We start from the raw sequence: 11,756 nt of genomic DNA, 5'->3' as shown, positions 1-11,756 counted from the left end.
ATGAATTGCAATGTGTGAGCGAGTGAGCTTCGATGAACATATGCACCAGATTTATATAAACAACGCTTTCTGCTTCAATTTGAGTATGATGACCTTACTTCTAGACAGGCTGAAGAACTACTCGAACAGGGGGATAAGACCGGTAAATGTTTTTTTGCAACAAACAAAAACATGGCAGAAAACCTGTCAGGTGGAAATGGGCTTGGCTTATTTGGGGAGTTGCGTAATGATCCTACGGTAGGAATCCAAGGGATAATATTGCATGACCTACGGTTCAAGAGTTAAAGGCCGAAATGTGAATCTTTCTGTTATAGCGCCAACATGAGGCCAATTAAAAGAAATATAGGGTGGCATTTCTTCCTTGGCCTGGTGGCAATAGACGTGCAAAGCTTCACAGTAATTAAGTAACTAAAACAATAATAATACACAGACTTCTGCTTTTGAGGCACATATTTCTGATTTAACTCCACCAATTTCCGCCAGCTGGTTTCAGAAGGCGGTGGTGTGGTGATGTGTCTGCAGACACACCACCGCCTTCTGAAAGTAGTCTGTGCTACAATCCGCATTGACTCTGTGACTCAATTGATTCAAGAGGAATCGTCTCGGTTCCAGGATGAGTTTCGAGACCTTGAGACCGCAGCCACAGTGACTTCAGACTCAACCACTATGTTGGAAAGAGAGGTTAACCGGCTGCCTACTAAGCTGTGAGCATTGCAAAAGAAATGTGAAGATTTGGAGGGTCACTCGGAACAATCTCAGGAATTAAGGAGACAGAGGAGCGCGCACAGCCCACTGAGTTTACGGCTGCCGCTACTGTTGTCTTTGCGTCCTGCCGTGCTTCTTATCATTTGCTAAGCACCAAGCAGCTAGAACTGTATCTTAAGGTTCACAAAAGATCACAGATAACGTTGATTCATAAAAAGGAAAGTAATGTTGCCTTAAAACTCAAATATTTAGTGCAGCGAGAAATCACTCCAGTCGCTCATTGCTAGCCTGGCATTGGCCAGACTGATGACGTGGATTCACTCTCACGTTCCTCCCTGGTATCAGTCTGGACTTCTGCCCATAGGGAGCGACTATGAGAAATCCGAAAATGATCGGGCCAATCAGTGACTGCGTTTCAACTGCTGTCCGTACAACAGTGAAAAACATCAAAATCATTTTCTGATTTCTCATACTCGCTCCCTATAGGCCGAAGTCCAGACTGATACCGGGGAGGAACGTGAGAGTGAATCCACCGTAGCAGTCTGGCCAATGCCAGGTTAGCTCATTGCGCCCCTAGCAGCTCATCCCAGATTACAACGCATTCTATGTTTATAATGTATTATAGACATGGGATGCATAGGAAGTGTTACATAATATTGCCACTTAACACAATTTATTCTGTCTGTCTTCCTGTCTTTATCGTATCTCTTTGTATCTCTCTCAGTGAATGATTTAATTAATTAATTTAATGTTTTCTGTGTTGCTTTTTTATCAGATTGTCATCTCACACTGGATTCAAAAACAGCACACAGACAACTCTTCCTATCTGAGAACAACACTAAGGTGTCACGGATGGATGAGGTTCAGTCATATCCTAATCATCCATACAGATTTGACTCCGTTCAACAGGTTCTGTGTACAGAAGGTCTGACTGGACGCTGTTACTGGGAGGTAGAGTGGAGAGGAAAGGTTGATATAGCAATGACTTACATAGGAATCAACAGGAGAGGAGATGGTGATAACTGTGTGCTTGGATGGAATGACAAATCCTGGAGTATGTTATGTAAGGATGAAGCTGACACATACCATGTTGGTCACAATAAGAACTACGCTACCCTCGCTGTACGCCCCTCTGGCTCCAACAGACTAGGAGTGTGTCTGGACTGGCCTGCTGGGACTCTGTCCTTCTACAGAGTGTCCTCTGACTCATTAAGACACCTGCACACCTTCCAGTCCACATTCACTGAACCACTGTATCCTGGGTTCTATGTTAACAACTCTTCCTCCTCAGCATCTCTGTGCCAGATGAAGTAAGTAAAGGAACACACACACACACACACACACACACACACACACACACACACACACACACACACACACACACACACACACACACACACACACACACACACACACACACACCAAGTGCCAGCTGTCGAGTTTACTCGTCCTTGGAAGTCAAAGAGTTAAGTGTGCCTGCCAAGTCAATGGCAAAACACTTATTGTAATCCACCATACTTAAAGGATGACTCTACTTCTACTTCTCCATATAATTGGTCCTCAGTCACTAATGCTCATGATAAAAATGATTTAAAAAATCTACTTGGTCTGTGTCTCATATAGGAGGGCTGTGACTATTCGATAGAAAAAACGTAAACTTTCCCTTTAAAAGTTGTTAAAATTAGTAAAAACCCTTAAAAGTTGTTGGAATTTGTAAAAAAATCACACCCAGTGTGAAGTGGGTGGTGTGGTCATCACAGTGGTCATCACAGTGATGGAAGCTCACTTTTTAAAAAAATGTTTTTTTGAAGTGCATAGTCCTATTTATAGGTTATTAATGTCATCATGTGTCTCGCTAGCCAATCACAGTGCTGGATAGAGTCAGCCAATCACAGTACAGCTAGGGGTGTACTAATGAGCCAATCACAGTACAGCATGTGTACTAATGAGGTGTCCCAACCCCACTTATAGGGGCGGCTACACCGCCCAAAAATACTTAAAGGTTTCATGACTTTCAGTTTTACAACACATTAAAAGTGTTTTCCCCTGTCTGCCAGGTAAGTATGACTTCCTCACGCTATTCGTGGTACAAGTCACACTTACGGTTCATACAACACACGCTCAACCACACCCTACTATGTTAACTTACATACATTTTTATGAACTAGTTGATGATAGCTGTTGATTGTTGGGACTGGAAGGAAACATTTACATTTTGACTTGTATATACATTTTATTTGGAAGTAGAATCAGCTATATTAGAAACATTTTAAAAGTAATGCGTCACCCACATCTATTCCAGGACAAAAGTGTGGTTATTTACTCACTTTTTAAGTTTCATGTTTTTGTCTGTCTTATGTCTTGTTTAGTGTTTTATGTTTTTTTTTTTTTTTTTAATACTTTATTAACCGTTTTGCGGAGAGGGTTAGGTTAGGGGTTAGGGCTAGGGTTTTCATTCTATTGAACATGTAACATGTTCTATCTCCCAATAGGTCAAATATATTGTATTATACATGTATTCGAATAACTTTCTTGAAACTAACACTCACCCACTGGCAAGCATTCTGTGCATCCGGAGATGCACAGAATGCTTGCCAGTGGGTGAGTGAAAATGGTTGGTCAATAGGAGACTTTTATCACTTGTGCATGAATGAATTCATGATTTTAACAAGGCAACACAACATGTGTTGTGTCATCTATTGATTGATTTCTGCATGTGCAGGACAAGAGTGGGACTCCTTGTACCAGAGATGACAGAGACCAGCGACAACACAGCAGACGAGACAGGTGAGCTGTACCAGCTTGCAGGGCTTCACTAATATAAATGATATACGCTTGAATAGACACTTCTGAAGCTAGGGAACCTGTCAGGTTTGAGTCAGGAGAGTTGGAACCAATGGCAAAACGACCGGAGACAGCACACATCTGATCTTGAGTCAGTAATTCACCCGAAAAACAATCTGGAAACCCATCGTCAAATAAAAAGGACAAACAGCGCCCCCAGCGTTTTTCACTTTTGCATTTGACTCTGGGGAAGCGATTAAATAGACCGACGCTGACTGAAAACCGGCGTTTGGTCTCTGCCCTCAGCCCTCCACTTCCGGTGGTAAGCCTATGTTTTCATTCCGACTAGATAACATTTCTTCCACCACGGAACACTATGGGTTCCGTGACACTATCCCGCGACCCAAAGTAGGGTCACGGGAAGGTGCCGTTGGGGCCACGCAGTGGCAAACAAAAAATATGACTCTTTTATCCTTTTATCCTGAGGCTGAGGCACACAAACTGATTTAGCTCTGTTCATTAACAATTTGAGAGGCTTAAAAGAGCCATTTTGGCTGTTTTTGTTAGTCCAAGAGAGAGAGAGGGTACAGGACCACGGATCCATTTGGTTCCATCTGTACCCTCGCAGAGTTACATTTAGTGTATGTGATGTAACGTTCCCGTGCGGAGACGCCGGGAAGATCATTCTCACAGACAGACAACCACACCAGTTACCAACGGTTGCCACGATGGAGAAAAACGGCACCGTCGGTGTGGTGGCCATAGATACAATCTGTTCACTGTTAACTGTTCCAGAGAGAGGGGCTCGAGTCGCAAAGCGAGTGTGGTTCATTCAACCAAAATCTGTCACTTGTGTTTCAAATCGTATTCTTTGATCGGCTGGTGATATTATAAACATACTTCTGTGGATTACGGAGAAATTTTAATGAAATCTTGCCGTGCGCTGTGCACTATTTGTGTCAAACGCTGGCAGCACATCACCCCCACCCTTAAACACCTCCACTGGCTTCCGGTTAAGTTCCGCATCATCTACAAACTACTCCTCCTCACCTATAAAGCTCTCCATGCCCTAGCCCCAGGGTACCTCTCGGACCTCCTCAATGATTACATCCCAGAGCGGGACCTGAGGTCTTCTGACTTGGGGCTCCTCACCACCCCTCGTAGCAACAGGCGGACCGTTGGCGATAGAGCTTTCAGTGTGGCAGCCCCTGACCTCTGGAACTCTCTCCCAATGGAGATTCGCCTGACGCCAACACTGGACTCTTTCAAGTCCGCACTGAAGAGACACTTATTTACTCAGGCTTTTGGCAATTAATTTGCTTATTTTGTGTACTGTAAAGCGTCCTTGGGTTTCTGAAAGGCGCTATATAAATTCAAGTTATTATTATTATTATTATTATTATTCAGTCCGGGCCGCGGACCATATGTTTCGCCTCGCGGATCTGGAACCTCTGTGGAGACTGGAGCGGCTTTGATTGGTTAAAGTGCGGCTTACTTCCTGATCTAAGGCCCGCCCACTTGTAGGCCACGTGTAGGCCAATGTTCACACGTTTTGAACGGGCTCCCGACAGATTCAGTAGCGCAGTTCTGTGAATCTGTTCTTGAGAGATTACCCCAAAAAATACTTTCTATTTTCTAAGACCTAAACCAACAGTCTATGAAGCAGTGACATATATTCAGACAGGCAGACTTTGAGACTTGACTGATAGGCAGCTAGGCCGTCGACGGCAGGCGCGTCGATGGCAGGCGCCTTGGCAGAATCCGACGAGAAATCTCGTCTGTGGCAGGCAAAGAGTTAAAGGGTCTACACCATGAATTTCATTTTTTTGGGGTTTTTTAGTATTTTTTGGGCTCCCCAGTGTCTCTTGTACCCCACTTTTTTTTTTTAACATTCAGTCGTTCATTCTCATTTCAGAGATTTTCAGAATGGGCGTGTCTGAACAGGCCATTTCAGAATGTGCAACGCAAGTGATGTCACTTGCAAACCCAATGTTTAATGAAAAGTGCCCGAATCGCTCCGAAACTTTTTCTACCCCCCCTAAGTGGGGGTCTACGAACAAATACTTCGGGCTCGGATTTTGGCTCCGCCCCCCGGAAGTGGGTGAAACAGGCACCTCAAACACTTGGTGGAATTGTTCAAACATTTTCAAAGTGTTTTTTTTTCGATTTTGTATTTTTCTTAGATGCTTCTTTTTATGCAGATGTTTTCCTTTTTTCTTTTTTTTTTAAATATTTTTTTTTATTAACAGACAGAATTGTTCAGTAGCCCCCCCCCTGCCCAAGAGGACGTTTTGGTATTGCAGCTGAAAGTGCTGTATAAGCCAGAGACAATTGACTTGGGATGAGTATATCTGAGTGATGATTTAGGCTCAAACCTTTTGAAAAAGGTTTGAGGGACATACACCATATGATATTAAATATAAAAAAAAAAAAAAAATTCATGGTGTAGATCCTTTAAGGGTCAATTTGGTTATTTTGAGAACTACTGGCCTAGACTAGAAAACAAACAAACAAAACATCTTAATAGCTTATTAATCACATGACTGGTTTCCTGTATTTAAGCCTTCTGATCGTTCTTTCAAAGCAATGGCCAAAATTATAATGTAAGTATATCGTTTATCAAGAGCTCAGTGTCTCAGAGCTCAAAAATGGGCGTACGCCGATCTTAACGCAACAATCTGCATTTATCAATCTTCCATCACTTTGACCTGAGCGTACTCACTCACGTCAGCTCCTCAGCTCTTTTGATTCAACTGATGTTTCCTCCTTCTCATGACGTCATTGCCAACTGTTAGCTTGTCAGGCAGACAGACAGTTGTATCATGCATTTCAACAGATGTTAAATTCTTCCTCCAGGTGCTGGCCCAAGTCAGACAAATGTGTCGATGTCATCAGAGACGTTGCAGGTAATGTGTGTGTGTGTGTGTGTGTGTGTGTGTGTGTGTGTGTGTGTGTGTGTGTGTGTGTGTGTGTGTGTGTGTGTGTGTGTGTGTGTGTGTTTCTAGATTTTTGGGCAGGATTTCCTCTTTTGTCAACAAAGGTGCTCTCAAGACTCTTGCTGGAGTCCTCATTCTCAATGACATTTTGATTATGCTTGCACCTTTAAAGGAGAAATCCGGACATTTTAAGTGTTATCTTTGATGTGTCGTTACTCACCTACCGACGTAGAAAGTGGCGTTGATTTTTTCCAGCGATTCCCCTGTCGTCATTTTTTCGACCCCCTCCATTGGCATAATAGAGCACCGAAGTCCTGACGTCACTCGTTCATCCCCAGGTTTGCGGAAGTAATTTCTCTATGGAGAATAACATTGGGTCATCTTAGAATCGTCTCATATAAGAATTGTGGTCCAAAAATAAACACAGCGTGTCGGCGTTATTGTCAGGGAGGAGGTTCTGTATCGTTTATGATAGTCAGTCACTTATATTTGATACAGTCTGTTTCTGGCGAAAATGTAACTAATTCGGCGGAAGTAACATTAGCGTTTTCTCACCGTCAGTTGATGCTTCATATCCATAAGAGTCAACCCGCCGGGGTCATTTGTTTATTTTTGGAACACAGTTCTTATTTGACGCGATATTAAATACGTCTGTGGGATTCAGAACGGGGGTGGAAAACTGCGAACCAGGTAGACAAACAAAGGATGTGTAAATGACGTCAGACTTCGGCGGTCTATAGCTAGGGAATTTTAGCAAAATAATTGGACCATCTGTGAAAAAATGTACTACCAATAGCTTTCTTCACCAATGTGTTCTTATAGGTGTCTAGAATCACCTCTCAATTTATTTAAACCCAACTCCTCGTGGAAAATCCTGGAGAGCCAATCAAAGTTAAGGAGCCCAGAGGGCTTGGGTGAAAAATATGAAAAGAAATAAAAGTCTTGTGAGGTGTCTAACTAGGGGTTTTCAGGGGTGCTGAATCCATTCCAACCATTATTTTTGAGTAAAAATGTCTCCCTGGCCATCTAATATTGGTATATTGGTTCTTGTTAGTGTATAATCAGTGTATAATCAATGGTAGGGGATTGGGGTGTTGTTGAATTGATTCTATTCAGAAAAATAAAATAAAAATATTGCTAAACACTTGATAAGAGTGTACACCTACTGTGCACATGCTCAGTGGGATACACTGTCTGCATGTGGGGAAGGAGCGGGAGTGTTGCATCCTGGAAAATATTTCTGGACGATTTTAAGGTACGGTAGTTTATCTACTTTTTGGCATTTATTTTCCTCTGCTGGCAAAACTTTTGATTACTGTGAATTTAGATGTCAATTTTCTCTAGCCTATTGCTTACATTGAACAACCATAGTTAAACAATCATGACACTTGTCTTTTAGTAGACAACATGGAAGAGGATTCTGTAGCTTGTGGCTTAAGGTGCTTCATCTGTGGTGGTCCTGAGACTGAGATTCAAAAGCTCTCAAAAGTCACCCAAAAAGGCTATGCACAGATTTTGTCTTATTCTGAGAGTGTGGATGATGCAGCATTAATCAGAAGACTACATGAGGAGTGAGACTGGAAAAACTGAGATGACCCCAAACTAAGATACCATTTGGAATGCAAAACCGAGCTATACAGTCGTGCAAGAGGTATATCCACTGGAAATTGTACGTTTTTTTCACTGTGATGAAAGTTGCCACTTGCAGATTTCAATCCTATTCTATGTTGTGAGTGACATCATAATTTAATAAAAACTTTAAAAATAATCTATTCTTTAGAGCAAGATGAGCAAGACCAACGGCCAGGCAGGAAGAAAAGACGCAGGGCATTGTCTGGGTCAAGTAGTTCAAGTGCTAGCTGGCACACTTGATCTACCATAATACTTGCATCCTTTGCAATGAAGGTATCAATGTTGGCACATTGAAAAGAAACCATGTTAAGTCTTTTGTATGTAAGATTCAAATGAATTTTGATAATTGTTTTTCTTGCTCCTCATTGTAGGCTTCCACTCAAAGTAAAATAATTTAATCATGCACATACTGTATGTGGCTACCTTTTATCCAGACAGAGCTCGGCAGTATCGTGCACCTGATAATGTCTACCAGGACCAACTGAAAAGGAGTTTGATGCAGAGAGCAAAGCGACGAGGTGATGACTGGGGACGTGAAGTCGCTGGTCGCCTGTCTGGTATTATAGATTTGGTGGCAGAAGAGGCAGTATATCATATTCGATGAAGAAGAGACTTTGAAGAACCCTGTTACAAAGTCTAAGGTAACATTATATGGATACACAATACAGCTGTACAATACAACTCACATTTATTATCCTTTATTAGTCCCCCTCATTACTGGACCCATATCAATCTTGCAGAATAAATTATTTTGAAGTCAAAAGTTTCACTATTAAAAATTATATTTCTTCCCTCAGGACAAGAAATGTGAGTTGTATTGTACAGCTGTATTGTGTATCCATATAATGTTACCTCAGCCTTTGTAACAGGGTTCTTAAAGTCTCTTCTGCATCGAATATGATATACTGCCTCTTCTGCCACCAGGCGACCAGCGACTTCAAGTCCCCAGTCATCACCTCGTCGCTTTGCTCTCTGCATCAAACTCCTTTTCAGTTGGTCCTGGTAGACATTATCAGGTGCACGATACAACTGCCGAGATCTGTCTGGATAAAAGGTAGCCACATACAGTATGTGCATGATTAAATTATTTTACTTTGAGTGGAAGCCTACAATGAGGAGCAAGAAAAACAATTATCAAAATTCATTTGAATCTTACATACAAAAGACTTACCAGGGTTTCTTTTCAATGTGCCAACATTGATACCTTCATTGCAAAGGATGCAAGTATTATGGTAGATCAAGTGTGCCAGCTAGCACTTGAACTACTTGACCCAGACAATGCCCTGCGTCTTTTCTTCCTGCCTGGCCGTTGGTCTTGATCATGCACATAGTGGCCCTCATTTATCAACGGAGCGTATAAACCGGCTTATATTTTTCCATATATTCGGCCGTACACCAACGTCGAAGTCACATTTATCAACGAATCCTACACAGCTGATCCGAGCCTACAGTTGGTCCCAGGCTTGATAAATGTCACGGCTGAAACCTAGCGTCATTTAAATAACACGCCCTTAAATATTCTCAAAACGCCCCGATTTTACGACATGAAGAAGGACCAGAATATGACCAAAGACATCAAAAGCCAATGAGAAAGAGTTTCCCCCGCCTGCCTCGCCACACACGCACACGCCCCCCCCCCCCCCTCTCCCCCCCTCTCCCCCCCTCTCTCTCTCTCTCTCTCTCTCTCTCTCTCTCTCTCTCTCTCTCTCTCTCTCTCTCTCTCTCTCTCTCACACACACACACACACACACACGCCCGCCCAGCTGTGTTTTTCATGTATTGTAATCCGTATAGCGGTACAATCTTTGTCACGTAGGCTTGTAGCCTACATGAATGACATATTATGATACCAATCACATCGCCATGAATGGAATACGTTTGTATATTAATTTATTTAACCCATACCGAGCAGTGCACAAGCAGTCATGTAGGATATTCCCCGTGAGACGGCAGTGGTTTCGGTCCGTCCCGTTAATAAGAGATTGGAGCGTCGGGTTTATATCCTTAACCCAGTCAGGTTGTAGTCTTCAAAACTCTCTATGACATAACTCCATAACTTAGGACAAGCTACTGTAAGTTTGTACACCTCACTGTCCATGAAAAGATCGTCGGCAGTCCCGACCACGGGACTCCCGAGTCCCGACGCAAAAGCGCTCGTATATTTTGAAAATAGCAGATCTACAAGCTCACAACGAGTGGCGATGCGACCCGTTTTTGAGCTTGCAGATCAATGCAACTGAATGACTGTTAGCAGTTTGTTTAAATTACTTTATAAAATGTTATATTTTCACAGGGATTAATTATTAGTGTGTAGATATACATTTAGGAGTGGATTATGTGTCCAGATGCCTGTCAGACAGTCAGACAATGCTGCTCCGCAGGTCTAGAATGGAATAAACGGGCGCAGCCAACGTCAACAACTGGTCTCGACCAGACGTGACATCTCAGCGTATGGTAGGATGAAGCCCACGTCAGGATATATTGATAAATGCCGAAAGGTGCGGTGATCTCGCCCTACGCCCATTATTTGGGCTGCACCGCGTTGATAAATGAGGGCCACTGTATGTGGCTATTTGTGGATTATAGCTCGGCTTTTAACACCATCGTCCCCACCAGACTGGATACTAAACTCAAGGACCTGGGCCTGCACTCGTCCATGTGCAGTTGGATATTGGACTTCCTATCGGGCCGACGTCAGGTGGTGAGAATGGGCAACATTACATCAGACCCCTTGACCCTCAACACAGGAGCCCCCCAGGGCTGTGTGTTGAGTCCTCTCCTCTACTCCCTGTACACCTTCGACTGCGCAGCCACACACAGCTCAAATGTCATCATCAAGTATGCAGATGACACGACTGTCATGGGCCTGTTTGACAATAATGATGAGACGGCCTACAGAGCAGAGGTCGGAGCACTGACACAGTGGTGCCAGGAGAACAACCTGGCTCTCAATGTCGATAAGACCAAGGAGATCATCGTGGACTTCAGAAGGCGGGAGAGAGAGCATGCACCCATCTCCATCAATGGTGCAGCAGTGGAACAGGTCGAGGACTTCAAGTTCCTCGGAATAACCATTTCGAGGGACCTCAAGTGGGCCACACATACCACACAGGTGGTGAAAAAGGCCCAACAACGGCTGTACTGCCTCCGACGTCTGAAAAAGTTCAGAGTGAGCCCCCGCATCCTCAGGGCGTTCTACTCCAGCACCATCGAGAGCATCCTGATGAGCGGCACCACCGCCTGGTTCGGAAACTGTACCACAGCCGAACGCAAGGCTCTACAGAGAGTGGTGCGAACGGCGCAGCGCATCGTGGGCGGTGAGCTTCCCCCTCTCCAGGCCATACATGAAAAAAGATGTGTGGCTAAGGCCGGAAGCATCATCAAGGACATTTTCCACCCCAGCCACGGTCTGTTCAAGCCGCTGCGACACCCACGGCCAGGCAAACGATGGAGGAGCATCGGTAGCAGCACCACGAGACTCTGGAATGCTTTTATCCAGCAGTAATTAGGCTGCTGAATGAGAGATAAACCTGTGGACACTGTGCACTGAGCTCACTGAACTGTGTGTCTATGTAGAGATGATCTATGATCTATGTTTTAATTACAGACACATTTTTCCCTTAACTTATTACACTCTCTTAAACGCACTTTACTGTACTTCTACCTCTTCTATCTTATTAAATTACTTTATACTTTTTA

The 11,756-nt window shown here is 43.5% G+C and overlaps 2 protein-coding genes across 2 annotated transcripts in view; one reads left to right on the top strand and one right to left on the bottom strand.

The window, feature by feature from the left end:
* gyg1b (glycogenin 1b) overlaps positions 1 to 11,756 on the bottom strand; it is a 439,315-nt gene that overhangs the window by 181,916 nt on the left and 245,643 nt on the right. The window lies entirely within an intron of this gene.
* Positions 1 to 11,756, top strand: part of LOC308077546 (NACHT, LRR and PYD domains-containing protein 1-like) — a gene marked incomplete at its 5' end in the record, with an annotated part of 80,820 nt that overhangs the window by 50,628 nt on the left and 18,436 nt on the right. Inside the window, 3 exons of the mRNA XM_080418295.1 lie at positions 1,481 to 2,015; positions 3,428 to 3,492; positions 6,346 to 6,395. Of these exons, the coding sequence (XP_080274421.1) occupies positions 1,481 to 2,015; positions 3,428 to 3,492; positions 6,346 to 6,395 (650 nt within the window). The remainder of the gene's footprint in view (positions 1 to 1,480; positions 2,016 to 3,427; positions 3,493 to 6,345; positions 6,396 to 11,756) is intronic.

This window comes from Gymnoscopelus braueri, assembly GCF_963280865.1.
Source record: "Gymnoscopelus braueri genome assembly, chromosome: 21".
NCBI classification, from domain to species: domain Eukaryota; kingdom Metazoa; phylum Chordata; class Actinopteri; order Myctophiformes; family Myctophidae; genus Gymnoscopelus; species Gymnoscopelus braueri.
This window is presented reverse-complemented; position numbering and strand designations above follow the sequence as displayed.